Source organism: Pongo pygmaeus, chromosome 12 (assembly GCF_028885625.2).
Source record: "Pongo pygmaeus isolate AG05252 chromosome 12, NHGRI_mPonPyg2-v2.0_pri, whole genome shotgun sequence".
Classification (NCBI taxonomy): Eukaryota; Metazoa; Chordata; class Mammalia; order Primates; family Hominidae; genus Pongo; species Pongo pygmaeus.
The window spans coordinates 87,142,204-87,162,763 of NC_072385.2; the positions used below are offsets into that span (position 1 = coordinate 87,142,204).

At 41.7% G+C, this 20,560-nt stretch overlaps 1 protein-coding gene across 7 annotated transcripts in view; it reads right to left on the reverse strand.

Annotated features, from left to right (window-relative positions):
- Positions 1-20,560, reverse strand: part of RHOQ (ras homolog family member Q) — a 57,634-nt gene that overhangs the window by 2,996 nt on the left and 34,078 nt on the right. For 2 of the 7 annotated variants that reach the window (XM_063649416.1, XM_054473120.2), the window contains 2 exons: positions 3,829-3,993; positions 3,423-3,518 (listed from right to left, as the gene is read on the reverse strand). In XM_063649416.1, coding sequence (XP_063505486.1) covers positions 3,423-3,518; positions 3,829-3,993 — 261 coding nt within the window. Of the gene's footprint in view, positions 1-3,422; positions 3,519-3,828; positions 3,994-4,637; positions 12,640-13,993; positions 14,188-20,560 lie in introns of those variants that run through there. The other 5 variants (XR_010123257.1, XR_010123258.1, XR_010123256.1 and 2 more) reach the window with 5 other exon arrangements.

A 20,560-nucleotide genomic window follows, 5' to 3' on the forward strand; every position in this document is an offset into this window, starting at 1 on the left:
ACATTTTTAAGACTTACCCTGGCTGCTGTGTTGAGAACAGATGATCATGGTGCATAGACAGAAGCAGAAAGGTGAGTTGGAAGCTATTCCAGTAAAGCAGGCCAGAGATGGAGGAGGCCTGAACCAGGTAATAGAGGGAAGAGATAGAAAAAAGTGTCTGGATTCTGGATATGTTCTGAAGGTATGTTGTGCCAAAGGCTAGATGTGTGGTATGAGAGAAAGAGCAAGGTTAAGTATGACTTCAGGGCTTTTTTTTTTTTTTTTTTTGAGACAGTTTCACTCTTATTGCCCAGGCTGGAGTACAATGGTTCGATCTCGGCTCACCACAACCTCTGCCTTCCGGGTTCAAGCGGTTCTGCCTCAACTTCCTGACTAGCTGGGATTACAGGCATGTGCCACCACGCCCAGCTAATTTTGTATTAGTAGAGATGGGGTTTCTCCATGTTGGTCAGGCTGGTCTCCAACTCCCAACCTCAGGTGATTCTGCCCGCCTCGGGCTCCCAAAGTGCTAGGATTACAGGCGTGAGCCACTGCACCCAGCTGAGGGCTTTTGACCTGAGTAACTGGGATGACAGGCTTGGAGGGTAAAAGAAGAATCTTAGACATGTTAATTTTGAGATACTCAGCCACCTAGGATGGACTTGTTGAGTAAACAGCTGGATAACCAAATTGAGAATTTAGGAAAGCGGTCCAGGCTGGAGATGGAAATCTAGGAATCTTTGGTTATAGACTGTAGAAGCTACAAGACTGACAGAAGCTCATTTAGGCCTAGGGAGTGTAGCTATAGAAGAAGACATCCACAAAGCTGAGTGCTCATCCCTGGGGCCCTCCAACCAGGGACCAAGGAGGTAAAGAGATGGAACAGAGTCCAATGAGAGGGGAGAAAAACCAAGAGAGTCCAAGTGAAGAGAGTTTCAGGAAGGACGCAACTTTGCCAAATGCTGATGAGTCTAGGAATGAGATCATACTGTTTTGCAACTACTTTTTTCCCTTTAACTACATAATAAATATGAAATCTTAACAGATAGTATGAAGTTTTAATAGATGCAGGGAATTTTTGCCATAAACAATTCAGCATCTTTGTAGCTCTCTTTAAGCACATCCTTAATAATTTATTTTATTATTAAATATTATAAGTGGACAAATTATAATTTTATATATGAGGTACAAAGCAATATTTTCTCTATATATACATACACACACACAAGTGAAATGATTAAATCAACATAATTAACATCTATCACCTTAAATACTCATCATTTTGTGTGGTGAGAACATTTAAAATTTACTCTTGTAGCAATTTTGAAATATGCTGTCCACCTTTATTTATTTATTTATTTATTTTGAGACAGGGTCTCACTCTGTCATCCAGGCTGGAGTGCAATGGCACTGTCTTGGCTCACTGCAACTTCCACCTCCTGGGCTCAAGTGATCCTCCTTCCTCAGTCCCCCAAGTAGCTGGGACTACAGATATGTGCCACCATGCCTGGCTAATTTTTTTTTTTTTTTTTGGTAGAGATGGGGTTTCACCATGTTGCCTAGGCTGGTCTCAAATTCCTGGGCTCAAATGATCTACCCACCTCCGCCTTCCAAAGTGCTGGGATTACAGGTGTGAGCCACCGCGCCCAGCACCACCGTTACTAACTGTAGTACCATGTTGTGCAGTGTTATCTCAAAAAACGTATTCCTCCTAACACTGTACCCTTTGACCAACATCCTAATGATTTGCTTAGGATAAACTTACATATGGAATTGCTTGATCAAAAGTGTCCATGATTTTAAGGATTTTGCATACTGTAAAGACTGCTTTGATTCAACAACCATAGTACAACAGAGTGTCCACTTTACTACATGGGTATTATAATTAATTTCTCATTTTTTGCCAATTCTGTAGGTGCAAATTGAGCTTACATTTGACTACTAATAAGTTTGAACATATTTCCTATCTTCAATGGCAATCTGCATTTTGGGGGGTGAATTTTTCATTGTTAGCCTATGTTTCTATTGGAATCTGTGGCTTCTTCTGATTAACTCATATGCAAGAGGTTCCTGTATACTAAGGATGTTAACCCATTTTTCTGCCATCCATCTCAGGTTATATGACTTTTTATTTTATTTCTGGCATTTGATGTGGTATTAAGTTTTTATGCAGTTAAATCATTAATATTTTCATTTGTGACTTTTATCTTTATGACATTTAGAAATTCCTTCTCTCCCCAAGATTACAAAATTGAATACATGGAATTTCTGAAGTGATTTGTTAGTAAAGCCATTTATTTTTTGCTTTAGGAAAAACTGTCCTCCAGAAAGTTTTCTTGCTTTCTTTTGCCTCCTGATACTACATTTTAAAAGACTATATATGGGCCAGGCGTGGTGGCTCATGCCTGTAATCCCAGCACTTTGGGAGGACGAGGTGGGCAGATCACGAGGCCGGGAGATCGAGACCATCCTGGCTAACATGGTGAAACCCTGTCTCCACTAAAAATGCAAAAAAAAAAAAAAAAAAAATAGCTGGGTATGGTGGCAGGCACCTGTAGTCTCAGCTACTCGGGAGACTGAGGCAGGAGAATGGCGTGAACACGGGAGGCAGAGCTTGTAGTGAGCTGAGATCCCACCACTGCACTTCAACCTGGGCCACAGAGTGGGACTCCGTCTCAAAAAAAAAAAAAAAAAGACCATATATGGATTCTGTTTCCACAAAAGTCCTATTGAAATCACAACATTTAAAAAATAGAATCCAATAATGTTAAGGCCAAATGGGAAAAAAGGGGAAAAAGTAAACCTAGCTTTGGGGCACGAAGGAAGATATAGGCTACAAGGTATTGCATGCATCACTGTTATATATATTTTTAGAATTTTTGTATTTTCTATCCTCTTTTCATAAAAAGATTGCAGAAATTTCAACACATTTCTTTTCAAACCCAGTCATCATTCTTTGGTTTTAACCACAAATTTAAACTGTCATCCTAGGTGGCTCCACTGTCTAACTCAATGAGTCTTAAGACAGAGCTGATTTGGCACAGTGCAAATGTTTAAGTAATGAAGAAGGGTTGAAAGTAGTGACACATATTTCCGATGCTTTTTTCCATATGTGACTTTTTAGGAAAATATCACTGGCAATGTAGCACAGGTGTAAGAGCCTCGGCCCAGGAGTCAGGCTTTGGACTGAAACCCAACTCTGCCATTTATTACCTGCAGGATCTTGGGCAAATTATCTGACATCACCAAGCCTCCACTCTCTCTTCTGTGTAACAGGGGAAACAGACCTACCTCACTGAGTTCATGCAAGGATTAAATGAGATAATGCATGTAAAGCACTCAGCACAGTGCCTGGCACACAGTAAATGCACAATAAAATCAGCTTCTATTGTTATCTTAGCATCTTTTACATTCATGCTGAAATTCTGTAAGTGTTCCATTACCTCTTTTGCTAGTTTCTGTCCTTGTTCCACACATATAGGTTTTTCTTTCATATCATTCAGTCTTGCTAAAGTTTTGGGGTCATCTCGGAGATCAATCTAATTAAGAAAGGTCAATAATGTCCCATAATATTACAAATCTTTAAAGAAAAATCAAAGCATGTAATCCCACTTAATTCCCACATACCAAAAAAAGATTAAACAAAAGAACTTAGTTTTTAAAAACCAGGAATATAATTTCTTTCTTTTGGCACAATTTTTTCCAAAAATATGATAGAACTCATTAACTTGCAGCTGAGATTAAACACTTAACATCATTTGCTCAGCTTTGGGACTGTTTGTCTGAGAGCAGCCCCTACGACAGGCCAAAGAGCTTATTCTAAAATGCAGAAAATCAAACCAGACATACCTGAGTTCCTATTAATAAAAAGGGTACATTTGGTGCGTATTCCTTAAGTTCCGGTACCCACTCCTCTTTCACATTTTGAAATGAGGCTGGATTTACCACCGAGAAGCATATAAGGAAGACATCGGTCATTGGGTAAGATAAAGGCCTCAGACGGTCATAGTCTTCCTGAGGAACAAAGAAAAGCCTCATTATGCATTTACATTTCTATTATTTACTAGTAATATGTACATTAGATTACATGGTCAAAGATGCAAATTCAGGAGTACTCCACTAGTGGAATGTATGGCACTCTAAGTAAAATCAGATAACTCTGTTTTTGTTATTCTTCTTTGTGAAGTTCTGAACACCCGTGAGGTAAAAAAAAAAATGACAATATCATTAACAATGACAATGAAAACTTTCGAAAAATACATTATGATCACTAATGCTGTCACTAAAAACATTTTTAACTAAAAAGTTTGCACAAAGAATTGAATATAGCTAGACATTGCCTAAGTATTATAATTTATAATAATTAATACATACTAAATATTTACTATGTGTCAGGCACTAGTCTATATGCTCTCTCATGGATTACTTATTTAATCCTTGTAACAACAATATGACACAAGTACCCTTAATCCGGACTTTCATTTGAGTAAACTGAAGCACAGAAGTTAAATTACTTGCGTAAGGATGTGTAGCCAGTAAGTCAAGGAGCTGAGATTCAAATCCTGGCAGTTTTTACTCCAGAGTCTATACTCTTAACCACTATACAGCTTCACTGAGACCTTCAAGCTTTGCTTTCGTTGTTTCTATAGTTTTATTAATTGTGTGTGTGTGTGTGTGTGTGAAAATTTAAAGAGAAACATATACAGTAAATCCACCAAAATCCTCCTTTACTCTCCAACTTTCATTCCCTCTACTTAATATTTTCATGTTTATTCTTCCAGTTCTTTTTCTATGCATGAATATAGCAGTAACTGCACATATTCGTACATCTGTACATAAAATGAAATCATGCAGTACTTGTTGCTCTGCACTTTCTTTGTCTTGGACATCTTTCTAAATCAGAATACGTTAGACTACCATATCATTTTACACTGTTGCTTCAGAGTCCCCAGAACAGCTATACTCCTGATGGTTATTTTAGTCTCTATCACAAAAGGCAGTGAATATCCTTTTTTGCATAGACTATTTTATGTGACACAAAATTCTACTTATTTACATTCTCGAGAGTGAACAGAGTCCGGATTCCATTTTTGGCATAGCTAGACTCTCATCTGGTTTCAAAGAAACTTTATTTTTAGCCTGGGCCACCTCCCCTCTTAAATGACTCGTTTCACTACAGAACTACACAAATGTGGAACTAAGGGAATATTAAAAACATCATCTTCCACTTGGAGTTTCAGCAGTAGTATTTCCCTCATGGAACAATTTTCCTTTCATGCATTTTTCTGACACTTTTCATAATATAACTTTCAACTCAAGCATGTTAATGTCTCAAACCCTTGACTGGTGGGTAACCCTTTTGTTTTTCTGTGATGCTTTTGAAGGGCACACCTATAATCTGGAGCTGTGGGCATTAAAAGATTTCTCAGGTGTTGGCTATCACAGGACGAGAGGGGAAATGCCACCCCCAATCTTCTGCAACTTTTATTTTTTAAAGTGAACGCCTCTAAATGGTTTTGATTAAAGCAGTGCTCTGGTGTTAAGAAATTCACAATGAAGAAATCAAATAGGGTGGGTATGAAACACGTTACACCCCCAGACAGTTACTAGAGGAAGACTTCTTGAAAATTTAACATTTTTAAAATCAGCTTGTGTTAAACAGTACAATTGGGTGCCTTATATGTACTTTCTGGGCTCTACTGCCTGTTTCAAACTGCAAGTCCATAAAAGAAAAAAAAAAAAAAAAAGAAAGAGTATGTCATCTTAGCATCGCACCCAGCAACTCCACACTTCTGAGCAAACCTGCAGTTGGCATGGCCGGAAAATGGGGTGTTCTCATTAAAAAGCACTCCTCATCCATATTTAGATTTCCAATTTTCACAGAAATAGGAATGGGAATACTATCCCATAGGATTATGAGGAATAAATGAAATAATGCAACTAAAGCACTACGCCTAATACCTGGTACATCAAAGAACTCTTTCAATGCTTAAACATAAATTCTCTATCCCATGGGAAACCAAGTCTCTTATTCCTCTGCAAATCCATGCAGGGTCCCCTGAGTCCCACACTTGCCTCAGCTTTGCAGCTCCCTCCAATCACAGAGAAGTCTTCTAGTAAGAAATAAAATCAAAACACACAAAACTCAGGTCTCTTGAGACAGTATAATTTTCAGATGAATAAAAGAGAATGATATATTATTACTGTACTAGTCACGTAGCCTTAAGACTATTTAAAATGCAACAAAAATAGACATATTTAAGAAAGCCAAATTAGAGATTTTAATGGAAATTTTACTTTTCAAGCAAGTTTACCTCCTCAGGGAAACAGAAGTGTGCGCTCTTTCTCTAGTGAGAGATGACAAGAAATAAAAACTAATTGAATGCCATGTTCTCTAGAAATGCTTAACAATATTAATCCAAATATTTTACAGAAGGTAAATATATTGTACAGATTCTCTTCATAACCACAGTGAATCCTGACTTTCCTCCGTGAGAGACATGTGGGCACAAAGGAGGACAACTGGACCAATCATTTCTAGATATTTCTTAAATAGCAGGTTTTGTTTGATTAATTAAAATGTGAAGAACTGGGGCTATTAAAAAATAAAACACACACATATGTTTAGACCTCCTTGGAAAGAAATGTTACTTCTTAAGTCTGAACTATCTAAAATGAATTCCTTCTGCCTGTCATCTCTGGCTAAATAATTGGCAGTTAGTGGCCGGGCATGATGGCCCACGCCTGTAATCCCAGCACTTTGGGAGGCTGAGGTGGGACTCTTGAGGTCAGCAGTCCAAGACCAGCCTGGCCAATGTGGTGAAACACCATCTCTACTAAAAATAGAAAAATTATCTGGGTGTGGTGGTGCACACCTGTAATCCCAGCTATTCGGAAGGCTGAGGCAGGAGAATCACTTGAACCCAGGAGGTAGAGGTTGCAGTGAGCAGAGATTGTACCACTGCACTACAGCCTGGGCAACAGAGCTAGACTCCGTCTCAAAAAAAAAAAAAAAAAATTGGCAGTTAGTACAAGAATGAGACCTTTCTGCTTCTATCCAGCTGAGTAATTAGAAGTCTAATAACAGATAGCAAATTTAGCAAATAAATTATCCCCTGTGCATACTGTACTCTGCATCATATAAAATGGTTTATATCCATCACACAGTATCCTGAGTGAATTTAATATGAAATGTGGGATTTGGGAATGAATAAGTGGAAGTGTGCAGAATCTTTCATCTTGAGCCATATATTTTAAATTTGACAACACAAAGAAGTCAAATGTAGAGCAACTGCCCTTACTTTTAAAAGATCAACTTATCAAAGTCACAACTTCTCACAGCCAACTCTCCAGTGTCCTCCTAATTAACAAACCAATTATATTTTAGTTCTAATTTTAAAATGCAGGTATTTAAACATTTCAGCATGGTAACTAGAACATTCTCAGGGGTAGAGAAAAGTGTATTAAAAACATCAAAACAATGAAAGAACTGGTGAGTTTAGTCAACATGGCTGTTAGACTGCATGGCAGACTCTTTAGCTTCTTACCAGTTGGCTAAGTACCAGAAGTATCAAGTTTTTAAGTGTGTTCTGGCAGCTTAGTGTTCAGGCTCTCCCTTGTTGAAGAGTCCTTGATATGTGATAATGACAACCTTACATTAAAAATATCACACATGGCCAGGTGCGGTGGCTCACACTTGTAATCCCACCACTTTGGGAGGCCGAGGTGGGAAGATTGCTTGAGTCCAGGAGTTCGAGACCAGTCTTCCCAATGTGGTGAAATCCTGTCTCTACTAAAAATACAAAAATTAGCTGGGCATGGTGGCACATGCCTGCAGTCCCAGCTACTCAGGAGGCTGAGGTGGGTGGATCACTTGAGCTCAAGAGGTTGGGCCTGCAGTGAGCCATGAACATGCCTGGGTGACAGAGTAAGACCCTGTCTTTAAAAAAAAAAGAAAATAAAAAGAAATCACACACTTAACCACCTGACAAGAATCTGCAAACAAAAAACTAAAGAAATGTGCTCTGAGAGGAAACAAAAGCTCTTCCAATGCCACAGAGAAATGTAGCCAACGGCCATCAGCTGAAGACCCCTTTCTGTGTGCAGCTCAGCCAGCAGTGCCCAGGAGCCTCCTACTTCTGCACCATTCTTTGTCCCCTTTATGTGGACCTGGGTGTTCCCTCCTACCTTAGTGATCTCTGTTTAAAATATATGTTTTTGGGATGTGTATGTCTATTTTAAAATACATATCCAAAACATATCTTAAATAAAAACACTCACATTGGACGATTTACCTTGTGCCATGCTTTGTTAGCTGGTATGCTATCATGTGTTATTTAAAAGCAATCAGCAAAGATTTATTGAGACTATAGCCCTCTGGAGCTTGCTGTTTAGTTGGGAATTCAAGACATAAACATATAAAAAGACAGTCATATACAACAATAGGAGGGAATAAAAGTGTAAGCTGGAGCAAGTGAATATAGAAATGCTTAAGGAACATTACTAAGCACCTACTATGTGCCCAGAACAGTGCTAACTGCAATAAATAAAGGAGGGAAGGATGAGATTCAAATAACAGCTATTTGTAAAACACCTTGCAAACATTTACAAAGCTCTCTCATTAAATATCTGTATGTTAAAAATAAGACAATGCACTTGAATGTGCAGCAGTGCCCACAATGTGCCTGGACACCACTTCAGCGCCTTGCAGACCTCCAAGCCACAGCCTAGAAGAGGAAACTGCAGGCTGGTGTGGGAACGTGCATCAGGTTAGCACCCAAGAACAATTCTGGTAGGTGAGGAGATACATACAAATGCATAACGGCTTTCGCTCTTAGGATGTTCATGGTAAGGTAGACAAGATGTATGTGAACATGATATTACAAGTTAGAATGTGGTAAATATAAAAAGTAGTAATGAGGGGACACTAAGAAAAGACTTCTTGGAAGAGGCACTTGAGTTGGTCCTTACAGAATGGAGAGAACTTGAACGTATCCAGCATGCTAGGAATGCGACTTTAGTCCAGTCCCTTATTCCTTAGGACCTTAGTTTCTCTGTCTGAAAAACGGAAGACTTATCAGTGACAAATGCTTTGAAGACCATAAAGTACTATAGGAATGTATTATAATCCCAAATAATGCAGGATAGTACTTTGATGTAGGAAATAGTCATTTATCAAAACCTACTAGAGTTTTCCTCTGTAACAACCTAGAATGAGAAACAACCTAGAACAAGGGGTAACAGATAAGCCCCAGCCTTCCAAAATCTAAAGCAGCTTCTGACTACTTGAAGAGAGATATAAAACGTATGACAACTAAGTAAGAATGTCCCTGAAAAGTGGTGGCTTTGTGGTCTGTGCAGTAGCAATTCTCTGTGTCACTTCCAAGGCACACAGTAGTAATCTTCATCTACAATATCTGTTTCTAGCAAGAAGTCCAAAACAGGCATCCGGCTCTTGAAACCCTCCACCCTTCAAAGGGTGCTACACGGAAGCCCATAGGACACATGTCATGAAGCCAGCTTCTGAGAATGCAACTGTTTTCTCCTACATCTAACTTATATATCACAACATGTCTATGGTAATGCTTGGTCAGAGTAGCCTATGAAACCTCATTTCATTTTTTTTTTTTATTTTTTGAGATGGAGTCTCACTCTTATAGCCCAGACTGGAGTGCAATAGCATGTTCTCGGCTCACTGCCACCTCCGCCTCCCGGGTTCAAGCAATTCTCCTGCCTCTGCCTCCTGAGTAGCTGGGATTACAGGTGCCTGCCACCACGCCTGGCTAACTTTTTGTATTTTTAGTAGAGACGGGTGTTCACCGTGTTAGCCAGGAGGGTCTCAATCTCCTGACCGCGTGATCTGCCTCCCTCGGCCTCCCAAAGTGCTGGGATTACAGGCATGAGCCACCGCGCCTGGCCTGAAACCTCATTTCTATTGTGTAGTCATTTTGACACTTTTGAGTTCATTTTATATTTAACTTTGTGAAATGAAAATATCAGTTTTTACCTACTTAAAAATAACTCTGTTTTTCAAGGAAGCTGGGTTGGGTCCTTTTTGAAAACACTTTGGTAAGTTTGGTTCAAAACTCACCAGTGATGAGTTTACTGAATTTGCCTACCACTTCCTACTACCTCCCAGCACTCCTGGACTAAAGAAAATTTGGGGAAGAGAAAGGTTTTTTTTAGGTGCTATAAATTCTTAAGAGGTCACTGTTTTTCAAAAACTTTGCAAACATCTGGTGTTTTCTTTTCTTTTTTAATTTTCAGTTCAGTTGTGAAATGGTATTTATATGTCACTGGCCTGATCAGCACTTAGTAAAAGAATTCTTGAAATTAAAGGTTTAGCTTCTTACTTTTAGCTACTGTCATCTTCATATATTTTGATTTATAATAAGTCAGCCTCCTAATTAATATACCAATTCTTTAGGAGCTAGGGAACCAGATCTTGGGCTTCTTTTCCATTGTGCTTTCCTTTTGGCCACCTGACTGATCGTAACTCCTGTTTAGGTTGGCTGGAGGAAACAGAGAGAAAATTTACATCTGGTGGAGCAGAAAGAAACCAGCTAGAGGACTGGCCTTGTCATTATCTAACTGTGTTGTGATGAATTGGCACTTCCTCATCTCTAAAAGCAGGGCACTGAACTAGAAGACCGCCATGTCACATGATAAAAAACACTCAAACTAACACTTCTTACCCTTGTGAGCAGCCCTACTAGCAGATTTAATGTGGGAGGAGGTTCACACTACGGGATAAAAATCAAGTTTTAGGATTCCATTTTATCTAAGCTGACCACCACAAGGCAGAGGATCAAGACTTAGCTAAATACGGCCCTCAGGCAAGCTTCACTTCCCCATCTGTGAAGGGAGAATAAATATAGCATACACATGTTAAGATAAATGAGAGAGCTGGTCAAGTGTTTCGAGCTCTTCGGCAGACAAGCCTGACTTTCCAAAAAAAGACAAACCACAACTTCGGAGCCAGTGCTATTTCTTCTGTGCATGGTGAGGTGACTTCCCAGTTGTAAAGGATTTAGAGCTGAAATTCCATATTGTCTGGAGCTATAATTACAAGTCTCTTGCACTAAAACAGAGGTCAGCTGGCCTAAAGCATGCTGAAAGAAGGTAAATGGCTGGTCACATTTCCATGTGGTATACTCCTTTTCTAACTTTTTGGCACAAATTTCATGTTGATAGAATATTCATTCATTCACTCCACAAATATCTGGCAAGTAGGTGCTGAGTGCTGTGTATAGACGAGTGAACACAACACAGACCCTGCCCTCATTCTGTGTAGAGTACAGCAGAGGAGTAGGCACACGGCTCTCAGCTAGGGCAGTACCACCCTATGTCTGGGGGGCATTTCGGACATTTGGGAGGTGCTGTCAATTGTCAAAATGAATGGGGAAACTCTGCTAGCATTTAAGGGTGGGAGCCATGGTGCTACATGACCTGTATGAGGAAAACCAGCCCCAGGCCCGCATGACTGGTGAGTGTACTGCTAGATGTTCATAAATATGAAAAACTCTTTTGTGGGAAAACAGCCTGTTGCATAGCAAGAGTGACGCCATCTTGAAGTAAAACTGCCATGATGACCAATGTTTGACACCTACAATTCAAGGTGTTCCAGTAGCACAGATAAGCCCTCATAACCTCCCCGTGGTCATGAGTTTCTAAAGGAAGTCAGGGATGATGAGCTTCCTGTGTCTCTACCCTAAAAGCTTGCTATATAAAGGATACTTTCTGGAGATTGGTTGTGAGAATCCACCATCTCTTGGCCTACCTAGACATCATTTCTGTTTCTAAGTCTCTATTAAATATTTCTTTCTGAGAAACTGGATTTGTCAGTCTCTTTCTTCAGCCTCTCAGCTCCCTCGGCCTTTGAAGGTAGGTTTGCATAGACCTGCTCACCATGGAACACCTTTTATAATCGCATGAATCTAGGACCTGATTCTGCTGCATATATAAAAATAAAGTTTTTTGGCATAACTTTAGCGCATGTTTTAAACTTTTTCTTTTTTGAGCACGGTTTTACTCTGTCACCCAGGCTGGAGTGCAATAGTATGATCACAGATTGCTACAGCCTTGACCTCCTGGGCTCTAGCCTCCACTTCAGCCTCCTGAGTAGCTGATACTACAGGCATGTGCCACCATGCCCAGCTAGTCAGAAATTTTTTTATTTTTTTTTGTAGAGACAGGGGTCTTGCTCTGTTGCCTGGGCTAGTATCGAACTCCTGGGCTCAAGCAATTATCCTGCCTCAGCCCCCTAAAATGTTGGGATTATAGGCATGAGCCACGGCCCTCAGACTTTAATGAATTTTCTAGGAAGGTAATTTCAGTCCACACTGAAGGAGAAAGATTGAACTTTATTTCATTTGAAACATCACAGGAGGCTGGGTGCAGTGGCTTATGCCTGTAATCACAGCACTCTGGGAGGCTGAGACAGGTGGATTGCTTGAGTCCAGGAGTTCAAGATCAGTGTGGGCAACACGGCAAAATGCCATCTCTACAAAAATAAAAAATGAGCCAGGTGTGGTGGTATGTGCCTATAGTCCCAGCTACTTGGCAGGCTGAGGTGGGACGATCACTTGAGCCTGGGAGATTGAGGCTGCAGTGAGCTGAGATCACGCCACTGCATTCCAGCCTGGGTGACAGAACAAGACCCTGTCTCAAAGAAAAAAAAAAAAAGAAGAAGAAAAAGAGAAAACAAACATCACAGGAGTTACTTACCATCACAGAAAACCACATGCCACTGGCAACACTGCTGTTAGTATCTAAGTCACTAATAAAACATAACTATGTTAGCCAATATTTGTAACTGTTGCATTCATGGTCATTTTACCTAATAGGTGCAGGCCTGATTACTTCATTATGATTTCTGGAGTAGTCAGCCTTGGGAGTTTAGGAATTTAACACTGAAATAAATAGTTTTATGATGAATTACTTTCCTTTTTATTTCTCCTTTATATCACTGCCAGGATGTTATACTGATTTAAAATTACATGTATAGGGAGGTTAGATTATCTATAGATTTCATTTGAGGATAAGTAAAAAGGAAGTATTTGTTATAAAAATGGGAGATGGGTCTGATAAAATTGAGGTATCAAATCAGGCATTTAACAAATTGGGACAAAAATGACTATAAATGCAAATTGGGACAGGTGCTATGAAGGAAAAGAGCCAGGTTCTGGGAGAGAGAATAACCAGGAAGATGAGTTTCAGTCTGGGCAGGCAAGAAAGACCTCTCTGCAGGGGTGATGTTGAACCTGAGACCTGAGGGACCGCTTAAGGAGACAGACAACAAGACAATGTATGCAAACGTCCCAAGGCAGAAAAGCCCTGACATACTGAAGACCACAGGGAAAAGCCAGGGTGACAGGTGGGGCTGGAGAAGGAGTCAGCTTGGACCACCAGGGCCCACCTGCAATGGAAAGTCATTAAAAGGTGAGCCCCCCGCCCCCACAAAAAAGTCACAAAATTTGAAAAAGATAAACCAGTCTACTTTGAGGAGAATGAATTAGGCAGGCAGGCTTATAAGGGGAGAGGTTATTATAGTAATTCAGCTGAGAGAAGATGGAAGCTTAGACTAAGGGATGGCAGTTGACAGCTAGAGAAATGGTGGATTCTAGATATATTCTGGATATATCTAGATGATACGGCATCTTTTAGAGGGACGAGGAAGACTGAGGGTAGGGTAGAGAAGCACCATAGGGAGAGAACTCAAGAGGACAGTTTGGGACGTGTTAAGCTTGAGATGTCAAGCAGGTGGTCAGAGGAGGTCTCTGCCTCTGAGTTCCAGAACTAGCTTATTACTATGTACCTCCTTTTAGCTGAACCAGAACCATCTCAAATTCAACATTTCTGAACTAAATTCATTTCTTCCCAATCAAAACTGCAACTCCTCCTGTGTTCATCATCTCACTAAAAGATATCACCACTCAATCAGGGTGCACAAGGCAGAAACCTGAAAGTTCTCAGGATCAACCCCTAACACAAACACACACACTAAAGCAGTCACCTGCCCAGCGAGTTTCCGTTTCTTCTCTCTCTCTGTATTTCTTCACCTGGGAGCTCCCACTCGTCTTCTAGGTTTGAGTCTGGAAATCACTTCATCCAGCAGATCTTCTCTGAATTCCCAATTCAGCTTAAGCGTCGCCATGCTCCACACTTCTGTGGCACCACGAGCTTCTCCTGTCATCCTGTTTGTTTATACTGTAATACAATTGCCTCTTTTCTGATCTGCATCTTCCCCTTCTGCATCAGGACTCCCTGAGGGCAGGGGACTATTGCTCAAGGCCTGGCTCATGGTAGCAGCTTATTACGTTCCTGCTGAATCAATGACGGTGGCTCATGGGAAGGTGAAGTGAGAAAAGTCAGCTGCAGTCATTGTGCAAGTAGCTTGCACAGTGCTAGCTGCACCTCCTTCACCAGCTACAAAGCTTGAGAAAGTGGATCAAATACCTGAATTCTCTCCAGTAACAGGTTAATTTCTCAGGCTGCTGACGTCACTTTCGGCCAGATATCAAATTGCCTCCTGTGAGCAGGGCCATTTTTCTGTGGCACACCAATGGGTCCAACCTACCTCCCTGAATAATGTGAACTCTTAATACGAGAGCCTCAGACTGAGTGATGCTTTAAGCATTTTAGTTCCTGCTGCTGCTTTTCACCACAACTTTTTCTGCATTGTCTTGACATTTGTCTTAATCTAGGTATGGAGAATACAGTTGACTGTCTATCCAGCATTCTTCTCCTACTTCCTCCTTCTTTCCAAAACTCTGATTCAGTTCAGGACCTACCACCCCTCCTCCACTCACACACAAGCCCCTGGGGACCCTGGCCCCATACTTGGCTATATAGAGAGTCCCTGCTTGGATTAAGCCAATCATTGAGTTTCATTTCCCACTCCTGCCCCTCCCACTAAGTCACTGGTTTTTGGTGGGCACATGACCTGGGTTGTCCAATCAGAGCAAAGTATTCACTGGCTTGTCCTCCTGCCCCACCTTCTCCTTCTGCAGCTGCTCCCCACCTCCTCTCCCCCACAGTATAAAAGGATTTGCCACTCACTGGCCCTATCTCTGCAGCTCATGGAGATTATTCAGGGCTCCCTCTACACAGGCCCTTGCTGTGTTTTCTGTTATCACCACCAGGGTCTATGCGACAGCTCAGTCCCAGAACCCGCTCTTACTTATCTCCAGGACTAGCTATGGAGAGGGAGGCGTACAGACATCCCAGGTCTGACACTTCTACCAGAGCAGCCCTCTCACCCTTTTCAACACTTGGCCTACAGAGGCTGAAGTCCCCCGTTGACATACATACTTACACACATCCTTTTAACAGACAAAGGCAACAAGCAGCCAAGCAGCAAAGAGAAGACCCCGGTAACTACGCTCAGATGAAGGCTGCAGTGCTGCTTTCCTCTGTCCAGATGAGGCAGCCAGAGTGCACAGAGGAGTTAAGCCATGACCAACAAACCCATGTGGAATGTGAATACTTGAGCCCCACTCTGCTGGCCAAACAAACGCATACAGTGCAATCTGCCATCTGAGGACGAGGATGGCTTCCCAGCAGGCGAAATCAGGATGCCCTCACAGACACGCTTGCACAGAACAGGCCCTTTCAAAAACACACACAATTTCTGAGGAGGAGATGAAAATGTTTTGGAGCTGGCAGAGCTGGTGGTTGTACAACACTGTGAATGTATTAAATGCCACTGGATTGTATACTTTATTTTTTAATTTTTCTTTTAGAGACAGGAGACAGGATCTCACTCTGTCTCCCAGGCTGGTGTGTAGTGGTGCGATCGTGGCTCACTACAGAGTCAAACTCCTGGGCTTAAGCAATCTTCCTGCCTCAGTCTTCCAAGCAGCTGGGACTACAGGTACGTGCCACCACATCTGGCCAATTTTTTATTTTTTGTAGAGATGGGGGTCTCACTGTGTTGCCTAGGCTGGTCTTGAACTCCTAAGCTCAAGCAATCCTCCTGCCTTGGCCTCCCAAAGTGCTAGGATTATAGGCATGAGCTACCGCATCCAGCCTGATTATATACTTAAAAATGGTTAAATTTATGTTGTGTAAATTTCGCCTCAATTTAAAAAAAAATACACACTGGGGCCGGGCGTGGTAGCTCACGCCTATAATCCTAGCACTTTGGGAAGCCAAGGCAGGAGGATCCCTTGAGCCCAGGAGTTTGAGACCAGCCTGGGCAACATAGGGAGACCCTGTCTCTATTAAGAAAAAGAGAAAAAAAGAGGAAAGAAATACACACAGGTCCACAAGTGTGCAAAGGTAGGATCTTGCCTTGCAGGTACCCACACACACATACATGTGTATGCACACATACACACTCACCTAGATTTCTTTGAAAATTCAGAAAATTCTTGCAGAATTACCCTGCAAGAAGTCCCTGGAGGCCAAGAGTTGATGTGTTGACATCAACTCTTCGCAATATGCATCCATCACCACTGAGCACAGCTTATCCTCCTTGCATGGGTTTGATGCCCTCCCTTCCCCTGCCTGTTCTGTATTACTTCCCTTTATCTTCTTCCCACCAGCTCTGGCCCTTTTACACTACAGACGGTTCCCTGTGGGGGCTCTTCCTGGCCTATCACAAAACAAATAGCCTCACCACATTACTACAGCCTATGTAACTTTACAGCCCAGAAGAGTGCCTGCTCATGCTTTCACAGCAACCCAGGCTACCCACTGGCTCTTCACTATCAGCCTAGGAGATAGGTCAGCTGCCACCTCACTGATGAGGAAATAGGATCAAAGAAGCTCACCACCCGTCCAGAGTCACATGGAGAGGCGGGTAGGAGTGAAGCAGGAATGCAATTCTCCTAACCACAAGTGTAGGACCCTCTCCCACACAACCCCTCTTTGTTTCAACCAGGTAGTCGATCATGGGGTTTCAGACACAGACCTCCTGAGTCTCTGAGTTAGGCTTCCTAGCTGCATGGCCCTGGGCAAGTTATTACCTTTTCTGTTTCTTTTATCTATAAAATGGACTACTAATGGAGCCTCCTCTTAAATGCTGGGAAAAGAAATGAGCTAAGGTATGAAAGGCACTTAACACATGTGCTGGCTGCTAATTTATAACCATGTCCACCGAATAGTGTTCCTTTTCCATTCAGTTTCAGCAGATTTGGGGCAGAGTAATAAATAGGCAGAAAATGAGAACTGAATGTGAAATTAACTTCAGCACAAACACACTGAGAAATTTTGCTGGTTTAAATAAGTGCGTAGGTTTACATGGCAGGCAAGGACTAAAGTCAGGTATTTTATTAAAATACTGAGAAAATAGCTAAACTGATATATCTCAAATATGTTTTTCAAAAAAAATCAAAGGCTGGGAAGGGAGAAGAGTCAAATGCACACAGGCTTTGATGTGGCCACGGAGTCCTCTCGGCCCGCTTTGCACACAGCAGGCAGCTTTCAGTGGCTCCCTGTACAATAATGCACACATGCCTACACTAGCATTCTCTGTGTTCCAAGAAATTCAGACAATCTAGCTGCTCAACTTCTTGATATCCTACTCTAAAGGACCTGGCTAGGGAGGCGTGCCATTTCTGAAGCAAAGCAAGAGCCAGTGAGACAAAATCAAAGAGAAGCAACAGTACAGATAGAGGAGGAAACTAGCAACAATAGAACTTTATAGGAAAATCACCAGATAAACTGTCATTCCAGTGGTTTCAAGTAGCTACTCTCTTTTGTGTATTCTCATAAAAGCCTTAGAGTCAGCAATGGGACAGGCGGTGTCATTCCTCTCTTTCTCCAGGGCAGTGAGGGCAGCAGCTGAGCCCAGGCTCTCGGTGAAGTGGTGGAAAACTATCACTGGAGCAGTTGGGCTGGCAGCAGTGGGGGTGAGGGAGTTTCGGACTTAGAGGTATGGACCCTACAGTCTGGTGAAATTGCATAGGAACCGGCTAGGTCCCTGTTCTTATCCCCACCCTGTGCTGCCGGTAAGTGAGTCTTGTCAGAGCCTGTGCTCCATCGCTTGGGCCTGTGTTATGTGCTGCCTGGAAAATCAAATCGTGTAAGTCTCCCTTCAAAGAGCCACTGGCTTAGTTAAGCAACCAGTGAGACACTGGCAGCAAGGGTATGTCACGAGAACAGCGGAATGCAGATCTGGAGTCAGAGGGCCTGGCCCGATGTCCAGGGTGGCCTCTCACTGGCCATGTATGTAATCTTGTTCAAGTCATTTCCCTGTCTCTGACCCTATTTCCTCATCCACTAAAAAAATGGGGTGCAGAGAGAGGGGTAGACAGTATGACCTACCTCTTAATGTCATTGTTAGGGCTAAATGGGATAAACGGGTCCAAGGTAGCCTCCAATGTAGGCACAGATGAATACAAGAGCCAACAGCCATTGATGCTAAGTGCCACAGGGATTCAGAGTGGAGAGAATACATCTGCCCTTGACAAATAGAAAAGGCTATGTGGAAAAATAGGTATTACTGGATGTTCTCTGTTAATCTCTCTCTCAAGGCACCCATCTTCAGAAGACTGTGCCCTTTAGAAGTCCAAACTATGTAGCTCAGAGTTCAAGGCTGGCCATGCAGTCATCAAACCTCTCTTCCCACCTTAGATTTAATGGCTTCTCCGATGAACGACTACTCTGTAGCCAAAATGAACATAGGCTGCTCCCACACCTCCCCATCTACCCCAGCTTCTCCCACATGACTCTTTCTGTGCTCTTTTCTTGGCCTGGAATACTCTGTCTTGCCTGGGCCCCCTTCCCACCCCAAACCATACACACACACCAGCTACTCACTTAGGAAAACTGTCCAGACCCTCCCCCACCATCCCCAGAGCTGGACGTACTCTTTCCTGCCTGGCCAATGTCTTTGATACCTGTATCAAAGGTATATATACATATGTACGTATATACACATATATATACACACACATATATATATGTGCACATATATACATACACATACACATATAAATGTGCACGCACACACGCATACCTGTATATACATATATATACCTAATATATTAGAGATATATATATCTATATACAGGTTTTGTGTGTGTGTGTGTGTGTGTGTGTGTGTTTATGGGGTCTATAGTAGGACACGCTACTCATTTGAGAGAGGGCTACATTTTGAAAATTAAGTTAATGAAAATCAATTTGTAATAGTTATTAGTCATCTGTAATATGGTTTATATTCAGATGACTGAGACACTTGAAAACACCCAAATCTAATCAAGGTGACTGCAATGTAACTAAAGAAAGCTATAATCTAATAGAGTATGTTTTGGCCTATCTGAAAAATATGTTAACTGAAAAGTCATGGTCTATACAGACTCTACACAGAGTCTAGCAAAGTAGAAATTGCATAATGAGAATATTAGTGTCCATCTACCTCTGTCCAGCAGTAAGATAGCAGATGCTGGAGCTAGTGGACACAACAGATCCTGGCCACTAGAAAGCCATGCTCTCGTATGGAAGGAAAACGTGATCACGTGGCCCCAGGACCCGGATGAAACAGAAATCTCCTCCCAGAAATCCAACTTGTTTTGCTCCAAAGCCTGTATGCCAAGCAACTTCTTTATGAATTCATCAGGAGCCTCGCCCTGAACAGAATATCCACCACTACAACTTTGTTCTTCATATTTATGTTTCTAACTATAAAAAAAGAGAAGACTTCAGTTAAGTCCCAGACAAATGAACACATGCATAAATTTATCTTTGACCTCTCCAAAATCCTCTAACATGTACAGTAATTATTTTAAAAAACATAAAGCCACAAGGACAAAAGAAATAGGAAAAGAAATAACAGCAACAAAATTTAGAAGCTAAAAGGCAAAAAAATAAGTGGAACTGACTTAACAGGCCCAGGGAGCCAAATTCGAAGCCAGCAATGAGGTGTTCCTCACCTCACTTTTATGTCTAATGGATACTTATATGTTTGATAAATAAAGCTATTAGGGTGTGGTTGGGGTGGGAGAGTATATGAACAGAGGCACAGAGAAAACAAGAACACTGGAAGGTCCAGATCCAAGCATTAAAAGGCACAAAAAAAAAAATTTTTTTTTTTAAGAAAAAGAATATCAGAAGGGTAGAGAAGAGGTCAGCCCTCGCCTCTACCTGAACCAGGGGCGAAGCCAGCACCACAAGTGCACAACTAGCAGAACTTCACTTTTTACCGTGAAACCCTGAAAATAGTCCCCAGAGCCTGGGAAAGAATGGCCATGGAAGAACGACTGAAAAAGAGCGGGGGCAGGAATAAAATGGAAAGAGAAGGATCACAGAGCCATAAAAAGGAATGGAACGTTGATACCTTCTACAACATGGATGAACCTTAGAAAATGTTATGCTAAGTGAAAGAAGCCAGACACAAAGGGCAAACATTGCAGGATTCCATTAATATGAAATGTCCAGAATAGGTAAATCCATAGAAACAGAAAGACAGATTAGTGGTTGCCAGGAGACGGGGAAGGAGGAATGGTGGGGAGTGACTGTCGGTGGGTATGGGGTTTCGTTCTGGGGTGATTAAAGTGTTCTCTGAATTATGTCTCAAAAAATAAAACAAAGGAAAGAGGAGGAAACTTACATATCAAGCAGTTTGACACACCAGCAA